Below are 22435 nucleotides of genomic sequence, written 5' to 3' on the forward strand. Positions count from 1 at the left end.
GGAACTTTTTACGATAAATGAAATAGTCTACATTTGTACTGTCTAATCCAGTAGCCACTTACAATAGGTAACCACTGAGCTCTTCGAATGTGGCTAGTGGTTACCCTATTGGACAGGGCAGGTCTAGAGACCTCCAGGTCAATGGAAAACCTTTTCATCGGGGGATTGAGGGCGGAGAACGGAGGATGACAGCCAAGAGCCAAGTTAGATATGTAAGAATTTCTTTGGGAAGTGCTTGAAGAAATGTTCAGCCTTCTTAGGAATCAGGTGAGTGACCTAAGTTTGAGCAAGATCTAAACTTGGAGAACCAGGGAAGATGCTGAAGCCTGGCATGAGCAGAGAAACCCATCCACAAAGCTAAACTTTGCATGTAAACTCTGCTTGTGTTACCTAACTTATAAATAGTCTGCTCTTACAACATACTTCTCTCTCCCATGAGGACAGAGCTTTGCAGTTAGGAAAGCAATTGCACATCTATTATCTTGTTTGATTTTCACAGTGAGGTAGTGAGATAGGCAGGATAGGAATTATTTACCCAAGAAGCCAAAGCTGGAATCCTCAGTGGATTTCACGTACAGAAAAATCTCTGTCTAAAGTTACTGTCAGCACCCTGAGTCCCTACTCTGCCATGGACCCTCAGAGCTAATCAGCATAGAGACAGCTAAATGGAAGAGAAGCTAGGCCAGGGGAGAAGGAACAGAAGCATTCCTTCATTCCCTTGTCAAGTCTCATGATGTTCCAGGTACTTTACTAGGCTCAGAGGATACAGCAGTGAACAAGACTGGCAAAATCCTTGGCATTTATCCAATGAACAAAGAATTCCAGAATCAAATCCCTACTTAACCTCAAATCAAATCAATATGGCTTATTCCTATCACCTGTCACCCACGTGACTCTGTGTAGTCAACAGTCTATATGTTCACACTATGCCTCCCAAGAAGGGAGTATCACTTGGCTTGAAGAATGACTGAGCTGAGGCCAGGCTTCCAAAGGAATATTCTCCCATATTTTACTGGTTAACATCAGATAAAATTATCATGTTTCTTCCGTCATTTGGATTTTGTACACACAATGTTGAACAGCAGAGATGACAAGGCATCCTTGTCTTATTCCTGACTTGAGTAGGAAAGCAGCCAATGTTTTCTCATTAGGATATTTCTTCCTTTCTCTGCTGTTATGTTTGATGTGAGTTTCCTAGAGTGGCAAAAGTAACTTCTATGAGACTAGGAGAGATGTTGGCAGATGGGGAAAATACAGTTACAGAATCGGGTTAAAGATGTGACAAGGAGAGAGACGCTGGCTCCAAATTCACTAAGAATCAGTTCATACACAGGATGAACCTGTTAGAATCCATCGCTCACATGCTGGCATTATGCCTCTTTCTTATATATGTGTGCATACAAATTAAAGTAGCCCCAAGAAACATTTTTATGACACTAATTCATGTTTGGAAGCTATTTTTTAAAAAGACTATGTACCCGGGACTTCCCTGGTGGTGCAGTGGTTAAGAATCTGCCTGCCAATGCAGGCGACACGGGTTTGAGCCCTGGTCCAGGAAGATCCCACATGCCGTGGAGCAACTAAGCCCGTGCGCCGCAACTACTGAGCCTGCACTCTAGAGGCCACAAGCCACAACTACTGAGCCCGCGTGCCACAACTACTGAAGCCCGTGCGCCTAAAGCGCACGCTCCGCAACAAGAGAAGCCACCGCAATGAGAAGCCTGTGCACCGCAATGAAGAATGGTCCCAGCTTGCCGCAACTAGAGAAAGCCCACGCATAGCAACAAAGACCCAACGCAGCCAAAAATTAATTTTAAAAAAAGACTATGTAATGTACATATCTATAGGACAAACTATTTCATCAGCCAACCAAGTGGTATCTTCACTTCTATTTTGATTGTGGGCTGGATATTCCCAAAGAAGACAATTATCCAACAGAAAACAACCAAACACAACTGCAGACATCTCTGCTACTGTGTGTAATTAGTACAATCTGAGTGATCAGAGTCCTCTAAAAATGTCTTGCAAAAGCACATTTTATTTCACTGGCTACCCAACTGCTTGTTTAATAATAAAATGTCATGTAAGTCAAAGGGCTATGAGGATAGGGCCAAGCATGGGAAACTTACTATTCTAAACCACTGAGGCCAGACTAGCTCATTTTTAATTCAACCTGGAAAAGTACAATTCCATTCTCTCAAAAAGATTTTAAGAGAAAAAAGTTCATAGTCTCATAGTGCTGCCATGAACTGGCTTTCCTCAATGTGAGTCTTGGGTTGTAGACTAAGTCCTCTATACTTTTTAGAGCCTCAGGGAAGATTAAAAAAAGAAAAAACAGATAATTTTCAATTTTGAGCATGTGAATCCTTCATAAACCTGAAGATAATCATGAAGATATTTCATCAGTAAAAATGTACTGATCATTTGACTATATACTATTTTGCAGATACTGTGCGAGGGGCTATATGGTACATGGAGAAAAGAAAGCCATAGTTTCTACCCTCAAGGAATAATTGGCCTTATAGGAGTCAAATAAGGAACTCTATAATCAAAAGCAGCACAAATGCCAGGCCACTGCCATTCAGAAGTAGAAGAAAAGAACAAATGATCCAATTGAAAAAATGTGAAAAGGGTGATTTCTATAGTAGAGTTTAGTCTCTACCCTGAGGTGAGCTTGTATTAAATTGATTATTTCTTTGAATAGTCAACGTGTACCCAGGGACAGGACTCAATCTGAGATTACTAAGAATAGGGCCATCTGATCTAACCTTAGTTCCTTTTTAGAAAAGAGACTGAAAAATGCCTGGATTTGAACAAGTTACTAATCTTCACGGTTTGCAGACAAGATAGAGAAATATAAGCAGGACGGTAGAGTTGACCTTTTGATAAATATTTCACCAAATTTATCCAAAGAGTCAAGATAAACATGAGAAGTGGTAACCCTATTCCTAACTCTAAGTGGGCTGGACAAAACTGAACTCTGGAATCAGAAAGACCTACGTCTGAATTCCAGCTTCATCATTTACTACTTGTGTGAGTTTGGGCCAGTTACTTACCCTCTCTAAACCTTGGTTTTCTCATCTTTAAAATGACGATAATTATAATATCAAATTCTTTGAGTGTTGTAAAAATTAAATGCAATGATGCATTCAGAGTTCTTAAATACAGTAACTGGCACAGTCTTTTCTGGAATTATGTTAGGAATCATAATCATTATCATTAATATGGAAGGAGGTCTCTGGTGGCCTGCCCAGTACTTTGTCAACAGATGCCTTGGATGAGGAAATTGAAGGCACACTTATCAAGTTCCAAATTTTATATATGCAGCTATAAACTTGTTCAGGCATCATCTTACATTTCTGTGATTTATATTTTGCTCCTATGGTTGAATTTTACATTTATTTCAATTTAACTCCATATTTCCAATACTGGCTGATTGGTTCTCCTTTCTAAAATCTTTAAGTCTGCCTTATAACATGTTAGTTTCCTATCAGAACTACAAAAAAAAGGGTCTGGATTTAGTAACACGGTAGATGATAGCTCTACTTATGGAGATAGGGAAGACTCAGGAAATTTGCAGTTGGGGTACGAGATATAGGAGGATTCTGTTTTGGATGCATGAAATTTGATATTCCAAAGAAGCACATAACTGGGGTTGTCAAGGAAGCAAATTGGATCTTGTGATCTGGAGTTTAGAGGGCAGCTATGACCTGGAGATATTAATTAAAGAGAGGGCTGACAGCATGACAATTGTATTTAAAGCTATGGATGGTTAAATCACACCAAGTGAGAATGTAGTTTGAGGAGAGTATCAGGAAGCAAGCCCTGAAGAACTCCAACATTGAGAGGCCAGATAGAGAAGGAAGAACCTGTTAAGGATTCTAAGAAAGAGTTGCTAGTGAGTTAGGAGGAAAACCAGACAAGTATGGTGTTTAGGAAAATTAATGTGGAAAATTTTTCAAGAAGGAAGTGAGTCAACTGTAAGAGGTCAAATAAGAATAGTTTTTTCAAAATCTGAAACTTCTATAAGACAAAAGTTAACCAAAGTTCAAAACCAAGCAGAAGATGGGAGCATGTATTTGAAAATTATATAACAAAGGATTAATATTTGGAATATAATAAAGAGCATCCAGAAATTAATCAGAAAAACAGAACAAAGTTGTCAGATAAAGTACCAAACATATGAAGGTGCAGTCAATAACTAATTTAAAAGAGGTTCAATCTATCAAGTCATCTGGGAAATGCAAATTAAACGAAAGAGCATATTTTAAATTAGTATATTAATAAAAGATGCTTAGTATCCAGTGTTGGTGAGGGGAAGGAGTAGCAGATACTCTCACACCCTGCTGATGAAAATGCAAAGCACTATGGTGCTCTGGGAGGTCAATTTCATGGTAAGCATAACATTTTTAAATGCACATACATGTCAATAGTGCAATTTCACTTTTGGTAGTTATCTGAGAGAAATAATGGCATATGCACAAAGAAATGTGTTCCAGGGCATTAAAAATAGTACAGTTTGTAACAGCAAAAGATTGGAGACACCTACATATCTACTAATGGGAAATAATTAAATAAAATTTAATATGTATTTTTAGTACAGAAGATTATGGAACAGTTAAATAGAATGAGTTAGATTTATATGTTCTGATGTGGAATGATCTCTGAAATATATTGTTAATGGATAAAAAGCAAGGTGCAGAAAAATACACACAGAACGGCTCTATTTATGTAAAATGAAGGGAGAAAAATCTATGAATTTGTATGTTTTTATGAATGTTTGTAAATGCACTGAAAAGATTACCAGACTAGTGGTAATTCTTGTCTCTGAGGCTAGGGGTAGGATTAGCAGGATAAAAGCTGATTTTACTTTTCATTGTTTTGGTTTTATATTTCATGAACTCATGTGAATTTGTTGATGTCCTACTTGTGGGACTTTTAAGAAAAACACACATCTTCCTTAGATTGTGTTAAGTTAAAACAGTTGATCTGGAGAATTAATTTTATGGTTTGTTAATTTACCCATGAAGAAACATATGGGGTTATTTGTTATGTAGCAGGAAATAAAACAGGCAGGATTCCTGTCCTTGCAAGGCTTACACTCTAGTGGATTCAAGTTTCAAATAGTTTTCTTTGTATAGGCCACCCCCACTCTTATAAGATTCCTCACCCCCACAGAAAAACACCTCAGACCAACTTTCTGTACTTCTCATGACCTCAGGAAGAAATAAATGTAAGGAATAAAGTGTGAAGAATATACACATAAGCCATCTCTGCCATAACTGCCATCTCTGCTTAACGATCATGCTGCAGATTTCCAAAAGCAGCAGGGATAAAATAATATAGTATTAGTAAAATAGGTTTCTTGGGATGCCCTAGAAACCCTAAATTCTTTCTATGACTGTTTCTACGGGAAAAGGTACCAGTTCTAAACAACTGACTTAGTAAATGCACTGCTGGAGCATACTCTGTAAGTAGTCGGCAGCCTGTACTCGGGCAACTGCTAAGCTTAAATAGCTAAAAACTCGCTGGCACCCACACAGAAGTTCTTGTACATACACTTTACTGTTGGATCCTTTCTATGACACTGACGAAGGCACAATAATTAAGAAAGAATGACAGCCTATAGGAGTATCCTTTGAGGCCTTTCCACCAGCTGGAATCTCAACATCATACTAGGCTTTAGCTACAAGGCTGCCCACACTGGTAGCAGAAAATTGAATTCATGCTTCTGAGCAGTCTCTGAGGCAAAGCGTTGATATTTCATAGCAATTCCTATTTTTTTCTTCTTTTCTTACGCATGCAGATGAAAAGTCCCCAGTTTTCAGCTGCCAGAACAGCTAAATATTGTCATCATCAGAGAAATTAAATGCTTGTCTCAAAGAAGGAACTGCTCTTTGGAAATTCCCGTGCATCTCAGGGCAAAGGAAAAAACCGTCGTTGACAATTCATCTTTGCTACAGGATGAATGTATTTATCACACGTAGCTTTACACAGCTGAGAACAACTCTAAGCCAGGGTAGCAAGAAAATTCTCAGTTTGGAAAGAGGCATCATGCCTAGTCACTGAACTTCAAAGTTACTCCCACCTCCGTCAACCTATGTGACCTTGGGTAAACCACCTGACATTTCCACACTCCTTCATATTCCATTTCCTTCCTCATGCTGTTCTCTGTCTGGAATGCCTTCCTTGACATCTCCTCCAAGTCTCAAATTCTTATAAAATGCTGTTCTGTGACGTTTTCCCTGATTCCCTTAACCAAGTCAGCTTCTTTCCTACTCATATCCCCACTCTACATTGTCCATACTTCCAATATATCATATATCACATAACATTACTATTGCATATTTATCATTCTATTTATTTTAGTTTAGTTTATCATGTTATTTTATGGTCGTCTTAGGGTATCAGGTTATATGCTACTATTCACATTAGTAGTATTATGAGCACTTACTATGTATCAGGCTCTATATGAATACATTATCCCTGTCATAAAAGCCCTATAAGATGGGTATCATTATTATTACCATTTTTTACAGTTGAAGAAAATAAAAATCAAAAGGGATTATACAAATGATTAGCGGTGGCACTGAGAGTCAAAATAAAGACTATTTTACCATGCTTTTAATCACTACCCTAAAATACTACCTATAAGTAGGAGTAGGTAATATTTACTAAGTTCTTACTATGTGTCAGACTCTGTACTATGTGCTCTACATATATTAGCTAATTTGACCCTCAAAAAAGCCTGTGATGTAGAAATCGTGATTATGATTTTCATTTTTTTTAATGAATTTAAGGTTCAGAATGGTTAAATGACTTCCCCAAATCAAAGAACTATGGAGGCTGGATTTGAATGTAGGTCATTCACCCCCAGTGCCTGAGCCCTTACCCTGAGCCTTTACTCTATTCCCTTAATGGATGGTAGAATTTTTTTTTTTTAACCTTTGAAAGTACTGCACAAGTTTTCAAGAATAATCTATCTGGAAACAGAAAACTGGAAAGTTACCTCTTCTGAGTCCTGCAAATGAGCAAAATCTAACAAGTCCTGAAGCACTCACCTTAGCACATGTGTGGATCCATTAATGGTTGTGGTTGAACAGGGGACAGTCTGGCCCAGAACGGAAGGTCTTCGGTAGCGTTCATTGTCACAGCAGAGGATGATGAGGAAGGCGTGTCTAAAAGACTTATTCAAGAAGGCGTAGAGAAAGGGGTTCAAACCAGAATTGATGTAGCCAAGCCAGAGGAAAGCGGTCCACACCTGCCCAGGGACAGTGTAGTCTACGAATGGATCCACAATATTGGTGACAAAGAATGGAGCCCAGCAGAGGCAGAAGCAACCCATGATGATGCACAGGGTCTTGGCTGCTTTGGTCTCTGTCCTCATGCGATGAGTGCTATGTTGGTCTGCTGGCTGGGGCCTGCCCTCTGAGGGGGCTCCTGCCCGTTGTAACATCTGGATCTGGTGGGCATGCCCCTTAGCTGTGACATAGATGCGATAATAGGCCAGCACCATGAGGAGAAACGGGATGTAGAATGCCACCACAGAGCAGGTGATGGCATAGGGCTTGTTGACCATGAAGATGCAGTACGTAGAGTTAGAGTTCTTGTTGAACTTCCTGTTTTCTATCTGAGAGTTAGAGAGAGAGAGGAAATGAGGAAGGAAGGGAGAAAGGGAAGGAAAAAGTGAACAGGAAGAAGCAGGAGGGGAATGAGAAAAATTGTAAGAAAAGGAAAAGGATAAAAAAGAAGAGAAAAGGAGGGTTTGGAAGGTAGAAAGAAGGGGAGAAGAATAGTGAAGGAAAGGGAGAGATGAATAAAAGAAAAAGGTGAAGGGAAAGGAAATAAAAAAGAAGGTTTATCAGCAAAGCTTTTCTTTTTCTTCTAATAAGCCTACAGCACATAGAACCATGACAGCAGAAAAGGAATATACTTTTGGCTGCTTTGGGTATTCTTATATCTCAGTATTTCCCATATAAAATTTAGAATCAGCTTATCAATTTCCATAAAAATCTTTTAGAATTTTGATTGGAGTTAGAATAGAATGACTGAGGAAAAATAATAGTTTTTCAATGTTAAGTCTTCCAATTCACAAACATGATAATTCTTTCCCTTTACCTAAGTCTTCTAGAATTTCAGTAATATTTTACATTTTTGTGTAAACATCTTACACAACTTTTATTAGATTAATCCTAAGTATTTCTATTTTTATTCCATTGCAAATAGTGCTACATTAAAATTCTTATTTGTAGTTGTCTGTTGCTAATACACAGAACTCAGTGAAAATTTTTTATATATTGGCTATGTATCCAGGAACTTTGTTAAATTAGTAACTAATATTTCATCTTTAGATTCTTCTGAATTTTTTCCATGAATACTCATGTGATCTGCAAATAATGACAATTTCACTTCTTCCTTTCCAGTCTTAATACCATTTTCCTTGCATATTGAACTTGATAAGATCAACAGTACAATACTGAATAAAAGGGGTAATAGTGGACACCATTGTTACAGTCCTGGTTTCAGGAGAGGAGCTTTCAATATTTTACTATTAAGTATGACACTTGCTGTAAGTTTTTTGTCAATGCGCTCTATTTGAGAAAGTTCCCTTCTATTCTTAGTTTGATGAACTTATATATACTACCAAATGTAAAATAGATAGCTAGTGGGAAGCAGCCTCATAGCACAGGGAGATCAGCTCAGTGCTTTGTGACCACCTAGAGGGGTGGGATAGGGAGGGTGGGAGGGAGATGCAAGAGGGAGGAGATATGGGGATATATGTATATGTATAGCTGATTCACTTCGGTATAAAGCAGAAACTAACACACCATTGTAAAGCAAGTATACTCCAATAAAGATGTTAAAAAAAAAAGAATAAACAAAATTTCTGTGTATACTTACACATTCATCATCATAAAAAAATGATTGTATATTGAATTTTGTCAATGCATTTTTGGCAGTAATGAGATGATCATGTGGGTTTTCCCTTCTTTCTTTTATTCATACAGTGAATTACATTGATTGTGTTAAATTCCTGGCATAAACCTCATTTGTATTGGATACTGTGACATACTAGATCCCTCTTAAGAATTGAGACTTTTTTTTCCACCTATAAACTCTGCCTGCTGACAGCTCTTAGTTACCAGCCTTCTCTAGAAATAGTCCTTGGCTGAAGAGAGCTGTGTAACCCAATGACTCTTCCCTTCCTGAGGTCAGCATGCATGCAGTGTGAAGATACACATGAACAGAGATATGTATCATATCTATTTTGATACATAACACACTATTTCATTCATTGTGTACACATTTAGTATCTTGTCCTATAGTATTGATATATTGTAAGGTTATAGTATATCCTCCTATTGAACTGACATTTTTAATCATTACAAAATCTCTTTTTATCTAAGTATTACTTGCCTTAAGTCACAGGAATCTAACTCTATATTTCACCTAGGAACAAAAATTCATGATTTGCTAATTCAGTATTTGCAGCAACTTTATAGACCCTAATAATCATGAATAACAAGGATCAACTGTACATGTGTTATGAACATCTGGGTTATGCTAGTTTCTCTCTAGGCAGATTCAATGTGCAAATGAGTAAAAAGATATGAAATGCAATCATAATACCATGGAGCAAATACTAGGCACGTTAACAGTAAGCAGATACCCCATTCAGTTACATGAAGTAAACAGGGGATGCTTCTATCTCACTCTCACAAATGAACAAAATTCCCTAGGTTATTCTCCTTGAAAGTTCTACGTCAGAAGGTAAGAGTGCTGTACCCTTGTTACAAGTTTTAATGCACAGAAGATTATGCTTCCAAAGGCTTCTCCATTAGGGATTAAGTTTAGCACAAACATAAGAACACAGACTCTGGAGTCCAGTAAGTCTGGGCTTAGATATAGTCACCACCACTCCCTACCAATGTGACTTAGCCTCTCTGACCCTCAGTTTCCTGAGGACAATGACAGGATTTACATATACCATTATTGTGAGGCCTGAGCGAGATATTAATGATTAAATTAACATGGGGCTAGGCACACAGTAAGTGTTCAACATTTGTTGGCCATTATAATTATTATTCTATTGGTTATTGGAAATTTGAATCTCATTTCCCCCAAGAATGATAAAAATGGAAGTTTGAAAGAAGAGGGACAGGATTTAAGAAAATATCCATACAGTCTCCCTTGTACGGATCCCCTTTCACTTCTCCACTCCTCTGTGCCCAGCATTTCTTTCAGAAGCCCAAGGAACTCTCGTTCTAACATACCACATGCAAATCCTGGCCCAGCCTTGGTTTGGATATCCTTTCCTGGACAAAGAATAAGGCAAGATTAGGGGCTAGGAATGGGATGGAGAGAGGAAGGGGCAGCTCCTACTCTGACTGGTCCTCTTGGGCCAGAGCTCACTCTCAATCTCTCCTCCCCATTCCCCTCCCTACCACAACACGGTCCTGGGATCCATTTTAAAGTGATTGCCTGACAACTTCCTTAGGGAATATATATACCTGCTAATGGATCCAGACCATAGCTTTCGATCTTCATTACAAGTTTGATATTAAAAACATAGTATGTCAGAGCTGGAAACTCTTCATGAGCATCTAGACAGGGCTTGGCAGATGCCTGGCACCTGTGCCACGTGCTGTTCTCCTGCACCACTGGAAGACACTGTTCCCACTGAGGACCCATGAATTTTCTCATCACAGACTTTCAGGAAGTGGGTCAGGGACGGAGCTGAGCTCAGGGTCCAGTTCTCTCGACTTCTGGCCCAAACATTCTCCAGAAGCCCCCACCTCCTTGACAGGTTTTCTGTGGGTCACTGTAAGCCTCATAGGATCTCAGCATGAAATGAGATGAAGGCCTCTTGGGGCACATCACTTCCCTCAGGCTCTGGAGTTTGTCTGCTAAGCTTTGAACACCTGTTTTGCTATTCAATAGCTGTGTGACACTGGGCATGTTACTTCACTTTTTTGACCCTGAGTTTTCTCATCTGTGAAATGGGGGAAAAGTATTGTAATTTTCCCAAAGGGATGCTGTCAGGATTACATGTACGTTGTGTACTTTCTGGCATGCAGTAAGCTTTTGAAAATGTTAGCCTGCTTTTTTTGTTTGTTATTGTTGTTACTCAGACCGCTATCAGCATCTTTCTTAGAATATCCACCTAACCTGACATTGTTTATTTAGAATCCCAAGCAAACAAAGTTAGTCAGACAGTAAACCAGTGGGGTCTGCACGAGTACTTACCAAATCAATTATGCCAACGTTATTCCAGCCTTGCATTATAGGGAGAAAAGAGATAAACAAGGGGATGACCCAGCAGCCTCCCAGCATTAATGCGATGTGCAGAGGGGTCATCTTGTTCCTATAGACCAAAGGCTGGCAGCAGATGGCATAATACCTGGAGAGGGGATGGGGGGGTGCCAAGGGAAAGGATGGATGAGAGGGAGAAGGAGGGAGCATAATTGATGAGAGAGAAGTGGGGAGAAGGATGGAGGAGAAGGGCGATAAGCAGAGGAGATATTGAGAAAGAGGAAAATTAGAGGGGGAGGTAGAGAAAAAAAACAAGGAAGGAAGAGAAAATAATGGGGGGAAATGGGGTGAGTGGGTAGTAGAGGAAGGGAAGGAGAAGGAGAGAGAAGTGGGAAAAGAACAGAGGAAAGAAAAAAGCAATGGTACAATAAAATGTTATATTGGTCAAAGAGTTTCTACTATTATAAATATAAACTTTAGATCATACATATGAGAACCGGCATTGGTCCCATATCCCTCTTCCTCTCCCAATATCTGAGAAGCTCAACATATACCTGAGGGTCTGCTCAGTCTCAGGCACAGATCCAACACTACCCTCATGCCTGGGCATTTTAAGAGCTTCTGTCCAGCTCTCTGGGCCTCAGTGTCTAGACGTATGCAGTCCTCTTTGATAACAACTTGAGGTGACCCAGGGTTGGCCCTATATCTGAGCTCTAAGAACAGTATCTCAAACTTGTCCCCATCCTCTTGATCACCTACCTATACTGAGGTGATGCTCTAAGTCAGTGTTCTTTAAATTGTGGTCCAAAGATTCCGCCCTTCTCCCCTGCATCAGACTCACCTCAGGAAACCTACTTAAAATGCAGATTCCAAGGATCTCCTGAATTAGAGCCTGTTAGGGAGGAATCTGGAGTTTGCATTTTGACAAGTGGAAGTCATTACTGCTTTTTGCTAGGTATGTCCAGTTCCCCCTTTTGGACACATGCACTTCCTGACCTCCTTGTGGTTAAGTGGGGCCGAGTGACTTGGCCTATGAGTCATGAACAGAATTGACATGTGCTACTTCTGGGCTGAACCATTTAACTGTTTCTCTGATGCCAAGAATGTCAAGTTCCAAATATTTCCTGCTCCATCATTTCCTACCTACTGGTAGAGACCATCTCATCCCCATTTATCAGGGTCCGATCTTCTCATGGGACTCTCTGCTCACGCTTTCCTGAGCCCAGATTCTGCCTACAGTACTAACTTTCTTCTTATCTCCAGAGAGAGGTGCAGCTTGCCAAACTCAATGATCTGGTCTTTAACTCCCAGACTGCTCCTTGTATGTTGTTCCAGTCATGGAGATCACTACTTCCATGCCCAGGAAGTTCACTGAACTGGCAACAGGCAAAATACCATGGTAGTTCTATCAGCCATTTGTCTTTGGAAGAGTCAAAGAAAAAATGCAAAGAGACGGCCTGGGGGCTAAGTCTATTCTTTAAGATTTTTCACCATTTAATGATGAGCCACCCCCTTATATCCCTCATTTTATGCAGTTCACTTTGTTAATTTTTACAACCTCCTCCTTTCTTTTCTTAATTCAAAGCATAACTAATAGAACAATGGCTATATTCTTTGAAAAGGTGGTGGTAGGATGAGTTGGGAGAGAGGGTGCAATGAGAAGGAGAGCCTAGTGTTAAAGCATGAGAAGAGCGTGCCTCAGGCGCCGCAAGGGGATTATACCCTTCCCTACAGGGCATCAAAGAGTAGTTAACCACATTGTACCAGGGAGCTCCCTGTGGCCAGCAAGACAGTGGGGTATCCTGATCTGGACCAGAGTATAGAACAACAGACCAAACAATGGGAGAGGGAATTACTCAGGAACTAACTTTCTCTACCTGTAAAACTGACATGGTAGCCAAATCTAACTAAAGCTAACTCAGTAACGGAAAGAACCATGATTAGCTGGAATTCTCTCCACACTCATCACTTATTTAAAAAAGGCAAATTATATCACAGTGGCAAGTTTTCCTTGAATGGTTGTATTAACAATCATCAGAGGTTTACTAACATAGAGCTGATGAATTTGGAGTACATAAAAATATACTTTTTTCTTCAAATTTTGCTCCCTTCCTTATTTCCTGCTAGAGGGCCTAGATTAGATATTGGTTTTGTACGTTTCCCATTTTTTCCTCCTTTTTCTTGGTAATAGCATCCCAAATCCTTTGGGAATTCTCTTCTCTGTTGCTGTCATGTAGCTGGGAAAAAAAATGATGGGACTGACTTTTCCAGCCGGGGAGTGACCCAATCAGACATTTTCCTGGGACTCTGAGTGTCATGCAGGCTGATGCAAAAATGGCAAAGTCAGAGAAGGTTCCTCTATTCCCACAACAGCTTCCTGGTGGGGCTGAGAGTAGCTCCTGCTCCTTGGATCTTTGGGCAGTCATGCTCTTGCCCCTTTGGGTCCTCATTCTTTAGCTCTTCCTTCAATTAAATAAGTCACCTCATATTTTCCCACAAAATTTCCTTTTTGCTTAAGTTGATCTTATGTGTGCAAGTGTGTCCCTATCTCCCAAAAGATATGTTGAAATCCAAACCCTCAGTGCCTTGGAATACGGCCTTATTTGGAAATAGGATCTTTAGAGAGGTAATAAAATTAAAATGAGGCCATTAGGGTGGGCCTTAATCCAACATGACTGAAATCCTTTCAAAAAGGGAAAGTTAGACACAGACAAATATGCTCAGTGAGAAGATGGCATTGTGAAGACAGAGGATTGAAATGATGCTTCTACAAGCCAAAGAACACCAAAGATTGCCAGCAAAACAACTGAAGCTAGAAAAGACAAGGAAGAATCTTTTCCCTACAGGTTCAGAGGGAGCAGGGCCCTGCTAACACCTTGATTTCAGACTTCTAGCCTCTAGGACTGTAAGACAATAAATATCCTGTTGTTCCAGACCACCCAGTTTATGGTACTTTGTTATGATAGCCCTAGCAAAAGCTAACAAAGTTGGCTAAAGGCAGCCTCTGTTACTTGCAACCAAAGTACCTTGCCTCAATAAAAATGGTTTTGAATGCCAGATATGTCCTTCATAGATGCCTTGTTCTAAGTAAGAATACCTTTGTTTTTATTCAATATACCTCCAGATCATAGCTCAAATTATAGCATCCCTTCATCTACCAACCCAAAGAAGGCAATCAAGGGATAAGTGAAAAATACTGGGTTGGCCAAAAAGTTAGTTTGGGTTTTTCCATAACATCTTACAGAAAAACCCAAAGGAACTTTTTGGTTAACCCAATAGATATCCCCCCTACCTTTGCTGTATAATTTATAATTTTTGAGGTTTGGAACAGATGTCAAGATATTGGGTAAAGATAAGACTTTAGGAATTTGGTTGGATCTCCATTGTCATATAAATCTAAAAATTCAAAAAGACAAAGCCAAATTAAACACCTTGCAGGACAAAAGGTATATTTGAGGAAGCAAGATGTTCTTCTGACCTCCATAAGTAGATATGGATGTTTAGAGGATTATGTTGGGAAGACAATAGAATTTACAGAAGAACATGTAAATTATATTCAAAGTGTTTGAATACATGGTTATATTGGTGCTCATAACATTTTTATGAAAGCCTTTCTTTCTAAGTCTAACTTGGCAGGGTGACTGTCTGATTCCCATGGCATGATGAATACCCTGTCAACAATAAGAAATCCCCAAGTTCTGCTGTCCAAATGTTCTATGCTTTAATTTGCATTACCCTAGGCTATTAGGAGCTGCTGCTACAGAGAAATAAATAATGGTGACGGGTTTCCTTTTGAAATTCAACTTCAAGGGGAATCCTGTGGATGTAGTACACATGCTACCAATCCCTTATGCATTTACATACATAGTCAGTGCCCTGGACAATGAGGGCTTGCAATAAAGTTCCTTGGACAGCTCATTTCCCAGGGGGCTAAGGTGGGACACAGCCATGGTTTCTTGCACAGAGAGCTGTAGAAAGTTACTCTTGCATGATGTGAGGTGGCTGGGCAAGCCTGGGAAAAATCCTTCATTTCCTACTTTAAAAATTAGCAATAAGTAAAAGGAAAAGAGAATTTCATTTTCTTCAAATTATACCGATTGAATTGTGAATAATAGTAAGGATGAATAAGAAAAATACCAAATTCTGTCTATGTATGTGTTTTACTTAAATCTTCTCCTCTACATCTTCAATCTGGTGCTATATCTTACAGTAAAAATAATATGATTTTTAAGTGGCACAGAATAGAGAATATAAGGTTTTTATCTGGAGCTCAAATTAGAGCACTCGATTTTATGGGCTCAAGATTCTTACCAAGGCCTTGGCATCCTTGAGACAGCTGCCATAAATAAGCCACCTCATATTCTTCTAATTTCTTTCCTCATATCTTTCCAATCTTTGATTTCTAGCAAAGGATCTGAAAAATAAACATCCTCTTGAAGGCTGCATTCAAGAGTGTAAATTAAGTATGTGAAAACAAACATCACTAAATAAAATGATTAATAAAAATTGAGTTCTAGGGCTTCCCTGGTGGCGCAGTGGTTGAGAGTCCTCCTGCCGATGCAGGGGACACGGGTTCGTGCCCCGGTCCAGGAAGATCCCACGTGCCATGGAGCGGCTAGGCCCGTGAGCCATGGCTGCTGAGCCTGCGCGTCCGGAGCCTGTGCTCCACAACAGGAGAGGCCACAACAGTGAGAGGCCCGCGTACCGCAAAAAAATAATAATAATAAAATTGAGTTCTAGTGTTAACTGACCCTTAAAATGCTAACTTTTGTCTACAGATCAAGGACCAGATACAAATCAGAAAACTTGATCTTTACCTATCATGGTTGCTTTTTAATATTTATATTTGGATTATATTACCAGTGCTAATAACAAATATATTTGTCCTATTATGAACTGCCTCCCAAACACATGTACAACACAAATACACAGAAGTAGCTAGTTAAATTTGCAAGTTATTTGGAGTTTAGGCAAAGCACACTTGCTGAGTTAATAATAAGAGTTACTTTTCATTTACTTACCAAGAGGTCTACCTGTATTATCTCATTTGGTCCTCACAACTACTTCTGAAATAGGAACTATAAATGCACCCCTTTCACAGATGAGGAAACAGAAACACAGAAGTGCTAAGATTTGTCCAAGGTCCCACTGGTGGTAAGAACCAAGCTGGGATCTGGCCCAGGCAGCCTGACACAAGGGTCAGAAGGTTAATTTCACTACTATCACTTCACTCTGCCACCTTCCCAAAATCCCCAAGGGATTATTCTAATTCTTTACAAGCCACTTTGGAAACATAAAAACATTGAATCTCAAAACTTGAAGGATCCTCAAAATCCTGAAATCCCCAAGTCCCCTCTAAAATGAGGTATATCCAAGCCTGCATGAATGCACTAAGGACTGGGAATTCACCAAGTCCTACAACAGTACATCCTAAACTCAAGGCTCTCCTGAAGTTAAAAAGGTCTCCTCCAAAATGGATTTTCTGTAACTTCCAGTTTTACCCTCTGTCTCAATTTAAAATTTCTATCTCTAATTCTTCTTCTGCACAGTACTCCTACAGATATCTGAAGAGAGCTTCTACATTCCTCTTAAGTTTTATTTTCTGCAGGTAAAAATATTCACAGTTGTATTCAACCAGGGTTGATTCTGCATGCCAAAGGATATTTGGTAATGTATGGAGACATATTTTGTTGCCATAACTGGAAAGGGTGATGCTACTGGCAACCAGTGGGTAAAGATCAGGGATGCTGCCAAATGTCTTACAAGGCACAAGACAGCACCCTACAACGAAGAATCATCTGGTCTACAAGGACAGTAGTGCCACATTTGAGAAACTTCGGTTTAGAGGAGGTGATTTTCACCAACAGCAGGGGCTCTGTGTCCTCTGTATGTTACAGTGTGCCATTCCCTCTTAAGAGTGGGAGCCACAAGGAGAGCATAATACTCTGGTGTATCCTATACAGACCAGAAAAGAAAGAACGTCACCTTCTACCCTGCCTGCCATAACTTAATACAACCTGTGGGACACCCAGCAGTACAAGACACCTGCACCTTCTCAGAGCTATGGTCTAGGACAGGAGGTGAGAAAAGTCTACCCTAACTGATTTATAAGTTCCAGAGATGTTTGCCTGTTCACAATTGTATCCTCAATGTCTAGTACAATGCTAGATATAGAGTTATGCTCACAAAAGGGCTGAATAAATAGTAAACCCTGAATAACTACCAATTAAAATAAATTACATTAAAATGTGGAACCAGGGTTTTGGGATGTGAAAGGTCATATCTAGTAGAGGGATGGGGAAAGGCTATCTCCAATAAGTGTCTTTTAAGTTGGATTTCAGAGACTGGGCAAGGACAGTGGAGGAGAAAGTATAATCCAGTTGCTATAAAGAGCATGGACAAAGACCCAGACACAGAAATTGTATATATATAAATATATATCCATCTATAAATATACATGCATGTATCCACATACCCATATAAATATAACAGAGTACAAGTTAGCTGGATGGTAGAGTGTTTATATGGAAGTAGAAGAAGTAAGCCTAGAAAACTGGCTGAAGGGCAGATTTCAGAGCAATGGTTCTCCAACATAGTGTGCTTCAGAATCTAGGTACCTAGAGAGCTTGTTGAAACACCGATTGTAGGCAGATCTTGAATGGGGCCCAAGAATTTGCATTTCTGATACGTTCTCAAGTGATGTTGCTGCTGGTGGTTTGGAGATCACACTTTGAGAACTACTGTCTTAGAGGTTTTTGAGTGCTATACTCGGAGGAATCACCAAAAGTTCTTTTTGAACTAGAAAATGTCCATCACAATCAACACTGCTCTACCAAAGGAGCTGAATTACAACAAACTCAAGAGACAGAGTGGTTGGTTCACAGGCTAGGTGGATAGTATTCATCAGAAAAACCAATTCTGTCTCATCTCAGGACTAATCTATTAGGTCTGTTCTCTAGACTTCCATTGGACAATTGGCATTCTTTTTTAACTAGAAAACTTTTACACAGTGGTTAAGTAAATGTTCAAATGACAAGTGAGGTTCCAGATGGTCAGGATTAACTAAAATGTAGCAAGGATATTTACAAAGTAATATCTTATGCAAAACATTTCTAAGTATTGCTCACAAAACTCCATTAAAACCCACTTTGGTAGACCAGCCATCAGCTTCCCCAACCACAGCCATGTGTAAATGTGTGAGCAAATTGCTTTTAAATGTCTCTGGGGACACAATTTACTTTGACAACTCTTAGAAGGCAGTCATGTATTTTAAGTTCCATGCTAATCTCTTCCCCACTCTTCCCGCAATTAAGAAAAATTCTTCCTCCTCACTTCCTGCCCTCCCAAGCACAGTGAAGGCAGAAAGAGCAAACAGAACAACCTGGAACCCTAGACTCTCAGAATCAGAGGAGATTTTAGCAGTCACCATACGTTTTTGCATCTGGGTACCAACTCTGTGGTCTTGGGATCAGTTACTTAACCTCTCCAAGATTCAGTTTCCTCATCTGTAAAGTGGAGAACATTATGTCCAGCTCATTGACTGGCTGTGGGAATTGATGAAATAATACGTTTAAAACTTAGGAAGTTCCTGGCACATAAAGCTTAATAAAAAGCAGTTACTATTTTTATTCTCAGACCCTCTGATCTTATATGTATACATATACTTATTTCATGCATGTTACTGTAAACAAAGTTAAATACATTTTGGAACCAGGGACTCTAAATTATTTAACAAATAAAATAGAAGCCACTGGGTTCAACATCTCTCTTAGTAGTTGATTCTAAGAAACAAAAGGTAAATGAGTTGGTCCCTAAAGGTGAATGGAAACGATAAGACCATACTGGCTACAATCAGTGGGGTTGATTAGATGTAGTATCCTCTCATAGACTTAATCTAGGCCCAGTTCTTCTAACTGAGATGGCTGAAGACAGCATCTTGGGTGATCACTGAGCCCAAATTTCCAATCAAGATCAGCTAAAGACCCCTCCCACCCCCCAGGCCTGAGTGAGCCAGAGCCCCCTAATCAGCCGCTACTTTAACCCGGTCCTGTCTGGGTGGGGAACAGACGCCCTCAGGTGACCTAGATGTAAAGGCAGGGCCAAATCCAAAGCTGAACCCCAGGAGCTCTGCGAACAAAGAAGAGAAAGGGAAATTTCTCGCAGAAGGCTCAGGAGCAGCGGATTAAATCTCCACAATCAACCTGATGTACGCTGCATCTCTAGAATACCTGAAGAGACAACAAATCATCCCAAAATTGAGGCGGTGCACTTTGGTATCAACTGTAGACTTAGGGTTTCCTTTCTGCATCTAATTTGTTTCTGATGTTATGTTTATCTTAGTTTAGTATTTAGAGCTTATTATCATTGGTAGATTTGTTTACTGATTTGGTTGCTCTCTTCCTTTTTATATATATATATATTTTTTTTCCTTTTTCTCTTTTTGTGAGTGTGTATGTGTATGCTTCTTTGTGTGATTTTTTCTCACTATAGCTTTGCTTTTACCACTTATCCTAGGGTTCTGTCTGTCCTTTTTTTTTTTTTTTTTAAGTATAGTTTTAGCACTTGCTATCATTGGTGGATTTGTTTATTGGCTTGGCTGCTCTCTTCTTTCTTTTTATTACTCTTTTATTTTTTTATTATTATTATTTTTTTGTGGTACACGGGCCTCTTACTGCTGCGGCCTCCCTTGTTGCGGAACACAGGCTCTGGATGCGTAGGCCCAGCGGCCATGGCCAACGGGCCCAGCCGCTCTGCGACATGCAGGATCCTCCCGGACCGGGGCACGAACCCGCGTCCCCCGCATCGGCAGGTGGACTCCCAACCACTGTGCCACCGGGAAGCCCTATTTTTTTTATTTTTAACAATATTCTTTTATTTTAATAACATTATTTGATTTATTTATTTATTTTTCTTTCGTTCTCTTTTTTTCTTCCTTTTCTTATGAGCCATGTGGCTGGCAGGGCCTTGGCGCTCCGGTCAGGTGTCAGGCCTGAGCCTCTGAGGTGGGAGAGCCGAGTTTATGACATTGGTCCACCAGAGACCTCCCAGCCCCATGTAATATCAATCGGCGAGACCTCTCCCAGAGATCTCCATCTAAATACTAAGACCTGGCTCTACTCAACGGCCAGCAAGCTGCAGTGCTGGACACCCCATGCCAAACAACTACAAGACAGGAACAAAACCCGACCCATTTGCAGAGAGACTGCCTAAAATCATAATAAGTCCACAGACACCCCAAAACACACCACCGGATGTGGTCCTCCCCATAAGAAAGACAAGATCCAGCCTCATCCGTCAGAACACAGGCACCAGTCCCTTCCACCAGGAAGCCTACACAACCCACTGAACCTACCTTACCCACTGGGGGCAGACACCAAAAACAACAGGAACTACGAACCTGCAGCCTGTGAAAAGGAGACCCCAAATGCAATAAATTAAGCAAAATGAGAAGACAGAGAAATACAGAGCAGATGAAGAAGCACGGTAAAAACCAACCAGACCAAACAAATGAAGAGGAAACAGGAAGTCTACCTGAAAAAGAATTCAGAGTAATGATAGTAAAGATATCCAAAATCTTGGAAATAGAATGGAGAAAATACAAGAAACGTTTAACAAGGACCTAGAAGAACTAAAGAGCAAACAAACAATGATGAACAAAACAATAAATGAAATTACAAATGCTCTAGAAGGAATCAATAGCGGAATAACTGAGACAGAAGAACAGATAAGTGACCTGGAAGATAAAACAGTGGAAATAGCTACTGCAGAGCAGAATAAAGAAAAAAGAATGAAAAGAATTCAGGAAAGTCTCAGAGACCTCTGGGACAACATTAAATGCACCAACATTTGAATTATAGGGGTCCCAGAAGAAGAAGAGAGAAAGAAAGGGACTGAGAAAATATTTGAAGAAATTATATTTAAAAACTTCCCTAATATGGGGGAAAGGGAATAGTCAACCAAGTCCAGGAAGTGCAGAGAGTCCCATACAGGATAAATCCAAGGAGAAACATGCCAAGACACATATTAATCAAACTATCAAAAATTAAATACAAAGAAAAAATATTAAAAGCAGCAAGGGAAAAATAACAAATAACATACAAGGGACTCCCCATAAGGTTAACAGCTGATCTTTCAGCAGAAACTCTGCAAGCCAGAAGGGAGTGGCAGGACATATTTAAAGTGATGAAAGGGAAAAGTCTACAACCAAGTTTATTCTACTCAGCAAGGGTCTCCTTCAGATTCGATGGAGAAATTAAAACCTTTACAGATAAGCAAAAGCTAAGCGAATTCAGCACCACCAAACCAGGTTTACAACAAATGGTAAATGAACTTCTCTAGGCAAGAAACACAAGGGAAGGAAAAGACCTACAATAACAAACCCAAAGCAATTAAGAAAATGTGAAAAAGAACATACATATTGATAACTACCTTAAATGTAAATGGATTAAATGCTACAACCAAATGATATATACTGGCTGAATGGATACAAACACAAGACCCATATATATGCTGTCTACAAGAGACCCAACTCAGACCTAGGGACACATATACACTGAAAGTGAAGGGGATGGAAAAAGATATTCCATGCAAATGCAAATCAAAAGAAAGTTAGAGTAGCAATTCTCATATCACACAAAATACACTTTTTAAAATAAAGACTATTACAAGAGACAAAGAAGAACACTACAGAATGATCAAGGGATCAATCCAAGAAGAAGAAGATATAACAACTGTAAACATTTATGCACCCAACATAGGAGCACTTCAATTCATAAGGCAAATGCTAACATCCATAAAAGGGGAAATCGACAGAAACACAATCATAGTAGAGGACTTTAACACCCCACTTTAACCAATAGATAGACTATCCAAAATAAAAATAAATAAGGAAACACAAGCTTTAAATGATACATTAAACAAGATGGACATGATATTTATAGGACATTCTGTCCAAAAACAACAGAATATACTTTCTTCTCAAGTGCTCATGGAATTCTCTAGGACAGATCATATCTTGGGTCACAAATCAAGCCTTGGTAAATATAAGAAACTTGAAATCATATCAACTATCTTTTCCGACCACAACGCTATGAGACTAGATATCAATTACAGGAAAAAATCTGTAAAAAATACAAACACGTGGAGGCTAAATAATACACTAATAAATAACCAAGAGAACACT

General features: G+C 39.5%; 1 protein-coding gene across 1 annotated transcript in view; it reads right to left on the reverse strand.

Annotated features, from left to right (window-relative positions):
* The window catches only part of HTR4 (5-hydroxytryptamine receptor 4), a 51998-nt gene that overhangs the window by 14569 nt on the left and 14994 nt on the right, over nt 1-22435 (reverse strand). Inside the window, 2 exon segments of the mRNA XM_089909479.1 lie at nt 7062-7630; nt 11248-11401. Coding sequence (XP_089765605.1) covers nt 7062-7630; nt 11248-11401 — 723 coding nt within the window.

Source organism: Delphinapterus leucas, chromosome 3 (genome assembly GCF_059928025.1).
Source record: "Delphinapterus leucas isolate spDelLeu-1000000601 "Yukka" chromosome 3, BTC_Dleu_Yukka2, whole genome shotgun sequence".
Taxonomy (NCBI): Eukaryota; Metazoa; Chordata; class Mammalia; order Artiodactyla; family Monodontidae; genus Delphinapterus; species Delphinapterus leucas.